Genomic DNA, 14,701 nt, shown 5'->3' with positions numbered 1-14,701 from the left:
TTTGTAAAAACAAACTCCACGGTCTGGTTTAGGTTAAAGGATGATTGATATTATTGTGACTATTGACATAAGTTGTTGAAAAAAATATATGAATAATAAAAATGTTCTTCAACTTGTATTTTTACATAACCTTTTTTATAAAAATATTTTAAATGAGGTTATGTTATGAAAAGTACGTCACGTTTTGTCGAACCCCCCCCCCCCCACTTCTTGATTTTTTAGAATAATTTTGCATGATTTATAAATAGGATTATTTTTAAAATTCGAAGTTGAAGGTTGGGTTTTGATTTTTCCAAATTTTATTGAATGTTGCAGTGGAAGAAATCATCATCAATATTTTTTTTTTAATCTGATAATTCAAGCATATTGAATCTATCTTACAAAAAAACTTTGTTTCTTGAAAGCCTCGTATGGTGTTGGATTCATGTGTTGAGTTTATCAAACATTAAACTTTTTTTGAATATATTTTAAGACTGAATTTTCAGTATTTAAGAAATTATCTAGCGTGACGTCACACGACTTTATGGATGACGACATAGAAGTTTTTAACCCCTTCCACCCCAGAGCAAAATCAAATTTTTTTACGTTTTTCACAACTACTTTTAACTGGATTGACCAAATTGGATGAAATTTTAATGGTTATAAGTTAACATTCTATATAAACTAACGCAGGTTGAACCAGTTTGAAAAAAATGTATGGTTGCAGATTAATGTAAATTTGGAGACAAAAATTAGTGGTGCTCTGGAGTAACCATGGGTGTTAGAGGGTCAATTGCCGACGTCCAGTTTCTCCTTAAGGGGTTACATACATGTAGAAAATCACTTAATTTCATGTTACAGAAAATTTATTAAATCCACTAAAAAGATGATTTTCAATCACTCCTGAAAGTTTCATGAAGATATTTCATGATTAAACTGAGTAAGAGACGATTTACGCTCAAAATTTTGCCATGCGCAAAGCGAACTGTCAAACTTTGTGAGCGTTTTTCTCTGAACACCGAGTTGATTTACGGGTGCCACGATATCTCGAGATGGGATGGACCAAATTGGCTGAAATTTGAGGTGAAGACTTACAAGACATATCCCGTGTGCATGACGAAGCCCGATTTTGAAATTTTGCATTTAAAAAAAATACAAAATTCAAAAACTGACGATTTTAAAAATCTATACTTTTATCTTTTTTAAAATAAACTTTTTGAAAATCGGACTTCGTCATGCACATAGGACCGGTTTAACGAGGCTTCACCAAAATTTTGAGCCGATTTGGTCAAAGCAGTGTGGAGATATCGTGGCACCCGTTTTTTGAAACTGCTAACTTAAATTTGCTATATCTTGGCAATTATTCATCCAAATGTCTTCAAATTTATTTTGCTAATAGTTAAAAATATATATTTAAATGCCCTAAAAACAGATTAAAAAAAAAAGTTTATGTGTGTGCTCAAACCAACCTATTACATTTTTGTCGATTTACTTGTATGTAACCCCTTAAGTAAAAAGTGCATTTTTCTTGATTTTGGTTATGTACAACAAAGTTTTACCTCCTGAGTTTTACGAAAAGGCAGTCTTAGTATTTGCTTGGGGGTGACCTCTTACGATTGTTTGCACGATATGAACAGCATTGCACTGTCCGTGCCGGAAAACAACATTCAAAATGACGATGAGAGAAGAATACACAAGCGTGTCGCGTGTCATGTTTGTTCACAAATATTATGGGATTTCTCCTTCATAAGATATTTTGGGAATGGGGAAATCAAACATTTGTTTTAGTTTGTAAGTTTTTTTTATGCACCTAATATAACTACCGCTTACAAACTTTACATGTGCTAGTTTCATTAAAAATCATCACAAATCCTCACAAACCTTTAGTTGATGATCAGCACAGCAAACAAAACATACTCCTTCAAGCGTTTGAAGGTTAATGAGCTCGATCAGTAGCTTAATGATGCTTCATCAGATGCCAAATTACAACTTCTCGACCTTCATCAATCAATATGTTTTTAGCTAGGTTTCTTACAATTTTTTACACAAAATGCCGACTCTGGTGGTGTACCAAAAAACATCTCATGAAAATCAACCCAAGAGATGACTGACGATGATGCATAAATAATGTCAAGCGATAAATTATGCCACAGGCCTAGACGGGTGGGGTCACGGAATGTCAGGTTGGGCAGGATTTTCTCTTGTACTGAATTCAACATTATGAAGAGACGAACCTGCATGCATGGTTTTTGTGTGAAATGTGTAAGTTCGGGTGATGGCGAGGCTGATAGGTAAGTAAAACTGTCTATATTTTGATTATTTTATAAAATTTTATTATAAAAGCAACAATTTCCGCATACTTTTGGGTAGTGGACACAACAATGCTCACGTGCGATGGCAATGCAACGTTGTGCCATGCATACAATTAGCCTTAAACAATAATCGAAGTTAAATGAGGCATTCAGGCAACGAACCCCAGAGCTCTGAAAAATTATTGCCAAAGATATCTTGGCAGCTCTTTCCTGCAACATCGTGCGGACCGTGTTTGCTCGCACGTTGAAACTCCGCACTAGGATGTCAGTGGTTGCAAACACTATTTTTAAATCGTTTTTCTCAAAAATTAATGAATTATTCAAAATAGTCATTGATGAAATGTATTCCGGGTGATTTATTCATTCCGATCCTTTTTTTGGGTACGAATTAATTTTACAGGGCACCCTAAGCCGCCCAGTACTGAGAGGGACTGCCGTTACGTACCCTACCCGATGTGATCTTTTGCCTCTTTTTTTATGAATACACCTCATTGGTGGCCAGCTCAATGAGTTTAGTACCCTACTCGTCCATAGCGTCAACGCCGCAGATTCGTGAGCTCTTCACGGCAGAGGGACACGGGTCATGCGCGCGCTTGATTTACTCGCCGAACGTGGCGCGCAGTCGGTTGAAGCACGTTGTCGCGTGGTGGCCAAAATTGAAAGTACCTCCGACGGTTACAGTCAGCATCATGTCGCTCAGCAGGATGGTCGCAGTGCAGCAACGCTGCTGGTCTCAGCTTAAAGTTCTAAGTGCAAGTGCGCCGACGGTGGCGGCCAACCATCACAGACAACGGCAGGGACCACGGCAGTTCCGTTGGATTAGCTCCAGTTCCAGGGCCGGTGAAAAGTTGGCCGTTGCCAAGGCTGTCCAGAAGCATGACTTTAACCGGGCGGTCAGTGAGGCGGAACAGATCGTTGGATATCCGACGTCGTTTCTGAATCTGCGGTTCCTGCTCAGTGACGAGATTGCCAATGTGGCGCTGCACCTGCGGAAGCTGACCGGAAGTAACCATCCGTTGCTTAAGTCGGCAAAGTAAGTGGGCTTTAAATCATGTTATTTGGGACGATAATTATGCGTTTTGAGAAGTGTTGGTGATTAATGCAAGTGAAAGTACAGTGCAAAATTAAGAAAACATTGCAATTCTTCTGGCAAGTCCGTAAATTGTAACTGTAGATCATCATTAACCATGAGAAACTCCATTTGATGAAGTTACTTGACTCGTTGACCTTCATGAAGAGAATGGATACGTGGCGTGCAGTGCTTAGTTCTAATCCTGAGTATAGAATTGCTGCTTAACTGGTTCTACAGCCATGTGGGTACACCTAATTAATACCTCTAGTGGCTGTGCAGGTTGGACTTGAACTGAAATTGAATACATTAATGTTGCTGTTCAAGGACTGCTGAAAAGAAGAAAAAAAACTTGGTGCACAATTTCTTGAGGCAATGTAGAGTAAGAACTATGGTCAAATACGGCAATTTTTTTATATTTAGGGCTAATCTATCAGTACGACACGCTTTAAGGGTGAAAGTGATTTTGACCAACAATACATGTAAAAGTATAGGGCAAACCGTGACAAAGGGTGGTGGGGGGCAATTTATAGTCGATTATAACCGTACGATTCTTACAATCTAGAACTCTTAAAACCATGAAAACCCAGCAATTTAAACTTAGTTAAAGGGTTACATACATGTAGAAAATCACAAAATGTCATATTACAGAAAATTTATTGAATCAACTTAAAAGATGATTTTCAACCACTCCTGAAAGTTTCATGAAGATATTTTAAGATTAAAGTAAGTTACAGACGATTTAATCTGAAAATTTTGCCATGCGCAAGGCCAACTGTCAAACTTTGCGAGCGTTTTTCTCTAAACACCGAGTTGATTTACGGGTGCCACGATATCTCGAGATGGGATAGACCAAATTAGCTGAAATTTGGGGTGAAGACTCGCAAGACATATCCCGTGTGCATGACAAAGCCCGACTTTGAAATTTTGCTTTTTTAAAAAATACAAAAATCGTAAATTGACGTTTTTATTTTATATGAAAAACACAAAAATATTTTAATCTTTTTTTAAAATAAGTTTTTTGAAAACCGGCCTTCGTCATGGACACAGGACTGGTTTAACTAGTCTTCACCTAAATTTTGAGCCGATTTGGTCAAGGCAGTGTTGAGATATCGTGGCACCCGTTTTTTGAAAATGCTAACTTCATATAGCTGTATCTCGGCAATGATACAACCAAATGTCTTCAAATTTATTTTGATAATAGTTGAAAATGTACATTTTAATGTCCTGAAAACAGATTAAAAAGTTTAAGTTTGTGCTCAAACCAACCTCTGACAATTTTGCCGATTTACATGTGTGTAACCCCTTAATTAAGCCAATAAGGAGAGCATGAGCATGAGCATGAGAGACCACCCATGGTTGTCCTTCTCCGTTGCTGAACAGGACCGTAATATCATATCAACACAACCGGTCATACGCTTCAACGATCAAATAATGTTTCCCTTATCAACAGCATTCATGAATGCGCTGAAAAGATAAAACATCACGGTCATCAAAACTAGAGCCGTTGCTAATAGGAAACAGTCATTGGCCACCAACGGCGCCCGCCATGTCAGTTTGTAGATCTCGAGGGAACGGGACGGGAATGTTAGTTAGCACAGGCTGCTACCAAGGGTGGGTTCTATACGATATCCACACCCCCGCGTGTGCCGGAAAACTACTTCTACTTGGGATTTTGTTAGTGGGAAAGGGTAATGGCCAGGATTCATCATAGAGGATGATGATGTGGCCCAATAATCAATGAATTTTGTTGAGTGATAGGGTGATGTATTATGTATTCTCAAGGCAAACAATCGGATGATGCGGATGAGACCATTCCCGGTTATTTGGTGTTGAGTTTAGCACAAATGATTTAATCTTAGACAGCCGGCTGTGGAAAGATAGAATCAAAATTGTGTTTGATTAAAAGGTGAAATATTATACTCAGCGTAACACATTTACGTAGAGTTGACCTGAGACTATTTATACTTTTAAGTTTTTATAAGATGAGCGACCAATTAATTACTGATGAGTTATGAGTTATCTGAAGGACTTGAACAATCGCGTTGAAACAATATTTGTCACCGTGCTTTACGAGCTATAATGCTAAAATGTGATTTCGCGGGAAACGAAAGGTCAAATATAATTTATATTATGCTAACGCAGTTAAGAACGAATCTTCCCATGAAACAATCGCAAATCATAGAACAAAGAAACTCGACTGACTAACGAGAAAGACGATCGCGATATTTGAACTTTACAATCTAACTAAGAAGAAAAAAAAGTCACGTCAATAGAAAGGAATAGACAAACATACAGGTAACCACAAAACGGACTGCCTCAACTGTCATCGTGACAACCAGAGCAAGCCGCACCCTCACACACACACACGCGCGCACTCACCCGACAAACTCACCGACGACGAACGACGCGAAAAACATGCGATCCGTCGGACAGGCATCGCAAAACGGACTCCCTTAATTAAGCCAATAAGGAGAATTTCTAAATTCGCAACTTTTCTGCAATCATAAGTTTTATAGAAACTCAATTAGGATAAAGTTTGATTTTAAGAAAATAAATTTTGGCTGTGAAGCCTAACCCCATTTTTTACAAAACAATAAGAAAAAATCAAATTTACTCAAAGTTTAAACAATGTAGATTGACAGTGTTTTAATCCTATGTTCTACTAATTTAATCAAAATTTGTATGTTTATAAAAGAATACATATTTGCTCTCTGATAAACAATTCATACAATTTTTTTTAACTTTTGAAGAATATTTGCAACAATCTTTATGTTTAGAACAATGAATTTGCTTTTATTTTTAAAACTTATTTCAAAGCAAAACTTTATTACTGAAAAGTTATTCTGAAAAGACATAATTTTTCTATGGCAGCCTTTCTTACTCAATCTGTAAAAATATCAGTTTCATTCATGTTCCTTGAAAAGATGAACTTTAATAATAAAAAAATCTTTAGCAATCCAAGCTTTTTAATGTTAATTTCTGGTGAATTTTTTAATTAAATAATTGATTATGAAACAAATTAAAACAAAATAACGACGAATTGAATTCCAACAAAACATAATTTTGTAGATGAATTTGTAACAAACATATTTGTAACACAAATTTGAACTCACGCTGATTTGTAAATTTAGACACTTAACTTATGTATATACAACTTATGTATTTCATAATCAATTATTTAATTAAAAATTCGCCAGCAGTTGGTATTTTTTTTTCAAAAGCAGATTTCTCATTACTACTTAATGATCTGTATTCAATTTTATTTAACGAATAACAACATCAAAATGCATAACCATGTTTGGTTTGGCCTAAAATAAATGCTACTCAAAATTCAAATATTTTTATGTAATCATTGATGCCCTCTTGTCAATAAATAAATCACTTGTAATAGAAAATTTATCGACAACAAACAACTCGCAAGTGGAAATGTATCAAAAATTCAGCAATAATTATTATAATATAAATACATCAGCAAAGTAAATTATAAATCCATGAATTCCTAAAGCATTTCTCAAAAATTTAACCTTTTAAATAAGTCATTTTTGTTAAACAATTTAAATTGAGTTTTGACTTAATTAGCAACGCAATTTAAAACAAAGGTTTAAATTAAAGTGAATGACACGAGAAGGCTACATACATCGAATTAGTGCCAGAACGAAATAAAACAGCAGCTTTATATGATCAATTTAATGCTGAAGGTTTCCTGTATTGTTTTTTTTTCAGTTCAGTTTCCCCACCTGTTTTGGATCCATTATAAGATTGCAGTTGAGATTTATTGATGTGGATTTATAGTTTAATTTATTATTAACTGTTCAGATTCCACCTCACTAAAACTGTTTTGAAAGATTTGGTTCCATTTAAAAATAAATTAAAACAAACAAAAACTTTCTTTCGCGCTGTATTGTTTCGAGCAAACAGGTTTCTGTCAGTAAATATACGTTACCAAACAAAACAAATTTGCTTACATGAGTACATGCACGGAACTGGCCACTTTATCCGACAGTGGATGCGGTCATCATCGGCAAGCATCCACACTGTGGGAAGCACAGCTCACTCCGTCAAGCTGTGCCTTGCCAGCTGTAAGCACACTTGCCATCATCAAGATCCCTCAAAAATAATGCTCGTTTCGGTGAGAAAGAAAGAAGAGACTATTGCATAAACCTTGGGGCCTACGAAAAATTGTAAGCACCCAACAGCACGACGACGACACAGGCATGAACTCTTCAAAAGATTAAAAAGTGCCGTTCATTGATTGGATTTCGATTTAATCGCGGCTTTTGTCGACACCGAAGCGTTGAAGTCTCCGCCGGCAATGAAGCGACGAACTCGTGGAGTATCTCTACGAGAGTGGCATTTCAAGTGCTGGTGGCGTAGTAATCACTGCTGAACCAAGTCTTTATTGATTTGGTTATGCACGATGCGAATTTCCGTATCGGAGAATGGCACAGTTTAAGGTCTCAGAGGTTAGGGTTACTAGTTATGGGTTTCAATCCTTTGATTTTTTAAACCAGTTTCAATAAATAAAGAAATAGCGCGACAGAATCACTAATTAAAAATTATTTTAGATTTTTGCAAAGCATATTTTCACTTGAAATATATTTTTTCCAGATCCCTCATCTTTAACGACAAAAGCCAGCAAGCGTGGGGTCTGATCATCTTGCTAATCTCCAAAGCTGCTGGCCACACGGCCTCCGTTCCGGAAACGGACCATGATCGAAACGTGGGCGTGTTGCACTCCCAGCGAGCCCTGGCAGAAGTTACGGAAATGATTCGTAGTTCGCACCTGATCCATCAGGGCATAATAAATCTGCAGTCGATGGACAACGCCGGAAATGACCTCAGCGGGGATAGCGATATGATCTTTGGAAACAAGATTGCCCTGCTGGGAGGGGACTATCTACTGGCACATGCCAGTAAGCAAATCGCATCGTTGAGGTTGGTTGGTAGTTTGTGGGATTGTGGTCTAGATTTTAATAATTGTAATTATTTGTAGGAACCAGGACCTCAACATGCTTATGACGTCGGCTTACAGGGACCTAGCGGAGTCTGCCTTTATCGGCGAGAGTGATGATCAGAATAGCCCTATTCCAAGTAAGCCGGAGACGCCTGCAGACACGATCACTCCGGATTGCTCGTTGGATGAGCTGGATTTTGGAGATGTACAGAACAACAAGGAGCCCATGATCATCGAGGGAGTTATGGGCCATCCGGAGAAGGAGTGGACCCTCAGACACGTTCTCGGCGGTGGTAGTCTGCTGGGAAAAAGTTGCCATGGGGCGTTGATGCTGGCGGGTCACCCTGAAGATCTGCAAAAGCAAGGTTATCTTTTCGGAAAACACATGTCCCTGGCCTGGCAGGCCTCGATCGAGGTGCAACCGTTCCTACTGAGTGAACTTCCTCTGGGAGCCACCTTCAGCCTTGTGTCAGCACCTGTCCTGTTCCACCTGGAGTACGACCCCAGCATTTACTCGATCATCGAAAAGGGACGCAATTCGGTCGAGGACGTGGATTATCGGGCGTTGCACCATCACATTAGCCGGGGACCTGGTCTCGAGCGGACACGAAGCCTACAGAGCAAGCACAGCATGGCCGCGATGAAGGTTCTGGACCGGTTTGCACCGACCGATGCCCAAGCGGCGCTGCAGAACATCATTGTGGCGATGCAGCAGTTGTAAAGCGTTCTTATCATCTTTGTAACATTTTTTTTTAAAAGATGAACGAGTGTAAAATGTTTGAAAACTCCTTTTATGTAATTATACACAAAATTAATATTGATTTAATAAATTGTTGAGTGAAAAACATAATATACTGGTTTAATGCCCATGATTGCATATGAGTTTTCATCACTTTTGAATTAATGACGCAGTCTAGAACTGGGTCATGCAAGCTTTCAGAAAAATTACAAAAAGGTAATACATACATTTTAAAAGCTACAAACTAAAAACTAAAAACTAAAAACTAAAAACTAAAAACTAAAAACTAAAAACTAAAAACTAAAAACTAAAAACTAAAAACTAAAAACTAAAAACTAAAAACTAAAAACTAAAAACTAAAAACTAAAAACTAAAAACTAAAAACTAAAAACTAAAAACTAAAACTAAAAACTAAAAACTAAAAACTAAAAACTAAAAACTAAAAACTAAAAACTAAAAACTAAAAACTAAAAACTAAAAACTAAAAACTAAAAACTAAAAACTAAAAACTAAAAACTAAAAACTAAAACTAAAAACTAAAAACTAAAAACTAAAAACTAAAAACTAAAAACTAAAAACTAAAAACTAAAAACTAAAAACTAAAAACTAAAAACTAAAAACTAAAAACTAAAAACTAAAAACTAAAAACTAAAACTAAAAACTAAAAACTAAAAACTAAAAACTAAAAACTAAAAACTAAAAACTAAAAACTAAAAACTAAAAACTAAAAACTAAAAACTAAAAACTAAAACTAAAAACTAAAAACTAAAAACTAAAAACTAAAAACTAAAAACTAAAAACTAAAAACTAAAAACTAAAAACTAAAAACTAAAAACTAAAAACTAAAAACTAAAAACTAAAAACTAAAAACTAAAAACTAAAAACTAAAAACTAAAAACTAAAAACTAAAAACTAAAAACTAAAAACTAAAAACTAAAAACTAAAAACTAAAAACTAAAAACTAAAAACTAAAAACTAAAAACTAAAAACTAAAACTAAAACTAAAAACTAAAAACTAAAAACTAAAAACTAAAAACTAAAAACTAAAAACTAAAAACTAAAAACTAAAAACTAAAAACTAAAAACTAAAAACTAAAAACTAAAAACTAAAAACTAAAAACTAAAAACTAAAAACTAAAAACTAAAAACTAAAAACTAAAAACTAAAAACTAAAAACTAAAACTAAAAACTAAAAACTAAAAACTAAAAACTAAAAACTAAAAACTAAAAACTAAAAACTAAAAACTAAAAACTAAAAACTAAAAACTAAAAACTAAAAACTAAAAAACTAAAAACTAAAAACTAAAAACTAAAAACTAAAAACTAAAAACTAAAAACTAAAAACTAAAAACTAAAAACTAAAAACTAAAAACTAAAAACTAAAAACTAAAAACTAAAAACTAAAAACTAAAAACTAAAAACTAAAAACTAAAAACTAAAAACTAAAAACTAAAAACTAAAAACTAAAAACTAAAAACTAAAAACTAAAAACTAAAAACTAAAAACTAAAAACTAAAAACTAAAAAACTAAAAACTAAAAACTAAAAACTAAAAACTAAAAAACTAAAAACTAAAAACTAAAAACTAAAAACTAAAAACTAAAAACTAAAAACTAAAAACTAAAAACTAAAAACTAAAAACTAAAACTAAAAACTAAAAACTAAAAACTAAAAACTAAAAACTAAAAACTAAAAACTAAAAACTAAAAACTAAAAACTAAAAACTAAAAACTAAAAACTAAAAACTAAAAACTAAAAACTAAAAACTAAAAACTAAAAACTAAAAACTAAAAACTAAAAACTAAAAACTAAAACTAAAAACTAAAAACTAAAAACTAAAAACTAAAAACTAAAAACTAAAAACTAAAAACTAAAAACTAAAAACTAAAAACTAAAAACTAAAAACTAAAAAAAAAAAACTAAAAACTAAAAACTAAAAACTAAAAACTAAAAACACAAAACTAAAAACTAAAAACTAAAAACTAAAAACTAAAAACTAAAAACTAAAAACTAAAAACTAAAAACTAAAAACTAAAAACTAAAAACTAAAAAACTAAAAACTAAAAACTAAAAACTAAAAACTAAAAACTAAAAACTAAATACTAAAAACTAAAAACTAAAAACTAAAAACTAAAAACTAAAAACTAAAAACTAAAAACTAAAAACTAAAAACTAAAAACTAAAAACTAAAAACTAAAAACTAAAAACTAAAAACTAAAAACTAAAAACTAAAAACTAAAAAACTAAAAACTAAAAACTAAAAACTAAAAACTAAAAACTAAAAACTAAAAACTAAAAACTAAAAACTAAAAACTAAAAACTAAAAACTAAAAACTAAAAACTAAAAACTAAAAACTAAAAACTAAAAAAAACTAAAAACTAAAAACTAAAAACTAAAAACTAAAAACTAAAAACTAAAAACTAAAAACTAAAAACTAAAAACTAAAAACTAAAAACTAAAAACTAAAAACTAAAACTAAAAACTAAAAACTAAAAACTAAAAACTAAAAACTAAAAACTAAAAACTAAAAACTAAAAACTAAAAACTAAAAACTAAAAACTAAAAACTAAAAACTAAAAACTAAAAACTAAAAACTAAAAACTAAAAACTAAAAACTAAAAACTAAAAACTAAAAACTAAAAACTAAAAACTTAAAACTAAAAACTAAAAACTAAAAACTAAAAACTAAAAACTAAAAACTAAAAACTAAAAACTAAAAACTAAAAACTAAAAGCTGAAAACTAAAAACTTAAATATTTTTTTCACAAAATCATGTTTTCATCTTGGGACTGAATCATTGATGAATTTGTATCAAATAAATTTATCTTTTGTTTGTAAATCGCTAATTGGGTCCTAGTTTAAATTTGTGATATTATTGCTCATAACGATAAAGCTTATTTTTCTGAGTACAATGACCCTTTGAACAACCACAAAGGATTTAAAATGGATTTTTAATTGAATTTAAAAAAAAATACTTCATGGTCCTTCTTGACAGAAAAGGACCTACTTGACAGCTCGTTCCAAAGGGACCATAGTTTATCAATCGAAAAAATGTTGTCTTGTCAATATTTTTTTTTGCATTAAAAAAAAGTGATTAGAAATGGTTTTTAATCGTGTTTTTTACCGTTGTACATAAAAATTTACAAAGGGCTTTAGTACCCAATTATATTTTAATAACAAAAAACGGCAAAGTTTATAAAATTCGAGGCAAATATGCCGTTTGATTACCGAGTAAATTTGACCAAATCGGGAAATTAAATCCAGTTATCACCTGAAAGGTGCTAACCTTCACCATTAGTAACATCCCAGGTTTGAACTAAATGAATGGCACGTGCCGACCATGGTGCACGTTTTTTTTTGTTTTTAGAGGGTGGAAACCAACTTTCAACCAAAGAAATAAACCAAAGAAGATTAGACGATTATAATGGTGAACCATTAGTCAGTCTAAGCGGCGCAATAAAGTCATCTCGCGAACCCGCTGAGTGTTAGTCGAAGTGATTAATTTGTTTGTGAATTTATTATGATTTTGACTGGCACATTTCTAGCACCTGAATTCGCTGAGGTTTGCAGGGGTCATCCATAAATTACGGTGTTTATTTCATTGCGTTATTTTTAATAAATCTGTTTGAAAAAAGAAACTGAACCGCCAGCAAGTTAGCATTCCCATGACATAACCACACCAGAAGTGCCCAACATTTATGATGAATGAATCAGCGGGCCCACCTGGTCCGACTGGGCCGGCCCCGTAAGCTACAATTTCGACGCGTGATGGAATGCGCATCAGTCCACGCGCAAGAAGGGGTAGTTTCGGAACCGGTTGTAAAACGACTGATCGTCTCCTCGACTAGGGTCTCTGCACACCATAAAATTTTACCAAATTTGGAATCTAAATTATTTTTTTCAGTTGTCTTCAAACCTTTTTTTTTTTTTTTGCAAAAAATAAATTTAACTTTTTATTACTATTTGATAGTTCCAAATGACTGATTTGAAAGAGAGAAAAAATCCATTCGTCTTATTTCACAGAGATCAACTGAGCAACTGGAGTCTCCGGTTACGTGCGTGTGGGAAGTCTTGCGTTGTCTGCAGGAGCTCCAACATCCACTTGGGAGATTTCTTGACGAATGTTTGAACAAACACAACCAATTCATCGAGCCTCAAAAAAGCTCAGAAAAAAATTTACGACCTCTTGAAAACGTTATCCAGATGCTTACACACATTACGGTAGGTCTGAGGCAGACTTCAAGTCCCACTTTACCGCCGCGCTCAGCTGCGAGAAAGCTCGGCGTGTGACCCTTTTGGTCGGCGAATTTGAGAGTCCAACGAACGTGTAAAAGTACATTAAAAATGTCGTTTTTATTGATGTCACGAGAAGGTTTTCCTGGCCAGACTACGAGTCGACTTAAACCGGACTACTGCAGCTTGAAGACCAGCAAGTTTTTTGAGATTTTAAACCTTAAAAATTTAAATTTTGAAGATATCTTAAAAAAATTAACGTATTTTACGCCTCCACGAAAGTGGAATCGAAAACACAACCTTGATTCACAAGACTCACCCACCGGTACCTTTGTCCGACAACATGGGTTACAGCGAGATATTTGAATGCTCCCCCCTCGCTCTGGTCACCAGCGCGGGTGTAGAGTTGGAAAGCTTGTGCTTTGTAGACTTGTCGAAAACGCAATGCGTACGCGAGAAGGGGAGGAAATTTCCAGCTCATAACGGAAATTGCTTGGAATTCTTGGAGAAGAGTTCCGCGTGGCTTTTCGATTCGTTGTTATTTGAGCTGTTTTGGGTGTTTAAATGCTGCAAAGTTTGCACCAGGATTGAACGCCAAATTTCCGGAATTAATTGAAAACTTTGGTTTGATCAATTGAATCAGATCACCTGAAAATCTTCAAAAAATTTGTTTGGCGAACCAAAACACAAACTGATAATTTGACAAAACTAGTAGAGCATGCGAAAAAAATCGAACATGGCGAATAGTTGAGCAACAGTCGTGCAACAAAAAATTATCAATGCGTTTCGCAGCCTTGGGCAAGATCGTTGCGCATCTGTTTTTATGAATGTTATTTCGAGTAATTTGTTTTATTAAATAATCATTTAACATAAAAAGACATTTAATATTACCTAAAACGGATAAAAATAACAAGTTTTCACTGTAATTATAATAATATTTTTTCTTTGTTGATTTGAATGTTTTTTTTTATCGTTATGTATGTTATTCATAACTGGTTTATTTTGAAATATTTAAGGCTCTGAAAGGCACCATTCCCGGTCGGCCATTTGGCGGCCATCAGAGGGTGACGAGCGGAAGTTCCCGGGAAATCAACCATTTTTTAACCTCTCGATTCTCGAGAAATTCGGTCGAGACTCCCGGGAAATTTGAAAATGATAAATATCGAAGAAAAATTATATAAATTAATCAGAAAATTATTTGGAAATTCAAAATTGTTTAGAACTTTGTTCAATATTCGATGTTCAAGTTCGAATAGTCCAATTCTTCTCTGATCTTCTTATTCAGAATGTGTAAATTTTAACTTGTCCAAAATTCCAATAAATATAATCGACAGAAGCTAAACAAAATCTGGAACCTTAAATTTTTCTAAAAACATACTTAGCAGTTACACTCCAGAAATTAATGTTTTTAA

General features: G+C 33.6%; 1 protein-coding gene across 1 annotated transcript; it reads left to right on the top strand.

Moving 5' to 3' along the window:
• Positions 1 to 2,782: 2,782 nt before the first annotated feature.
• Positions 2,783 to 9,074, top strand: LOC120427574 (all trans-polyprenyl-diphosphate synthase PDSS2-like). The gene is made up of 3 exons (XM_039592454.2): positions 2,783 to 3,324; positions 7,972 to 8,298; positions 8,357 to 9,074. Exons 1-3 carry the CDS (start codon positions 2,798 to 2,800, stop codon positions 9,036 to 9,038), a joined length of 1,536 nt encoding a protein of 511 aa, XP_039448388.1. The 5' UTR covers positions 2,783 to 2,797; the 3' UTR covers positions 9,039 to 9,074.
• Positions 9,075 to 14,701: the final 5,627 nt, after the last annotated feature.

This window comes from Culex pipiens, chromosome 3 (assembly GCF_016801865.2).
Source record: "Culex pipiens pallens isolate TS chromosome 3, TS_CPP_V2, whole genome shotgun sequence".
Classification (NCBI taxonomy): Eukaryota; Metazoa; Arthropoda; class Insecta; order Diptera; family Culicidae; genus Culex; species Culex pipiens.
The sequence above is the reverse complement of the archived record's forward strand: the minus strand, read 5'-3'. Positions and strand labels throughout refer to the sequence as shown.

Excerpts from the sequence above, each read along its gene's own strand:
- LOC120427574 (XM_039592454.2), top strand. The coding sequence starts at position 2,798 with ATGAGTTTAGTACCCTACTCGTCCATAGCGTCAACGCCGCAGATTCGT. Across the intron at positions 3,325-7,971 it reads CCGTTGCTTAAGTCGGCAAA|ATCCCTCATCTTTAACGACA; the intron begins GTAAGTGGGCTT and ends TATTTTTTCCAG. Across the intron at positions 8,299-8,356 it reads AAGCAAATCGCATCGTTGAG|GAACCAGGACCTCAACATGC; the intron begins GTTGGTTGGTAG and ends AATTATTTGTAG.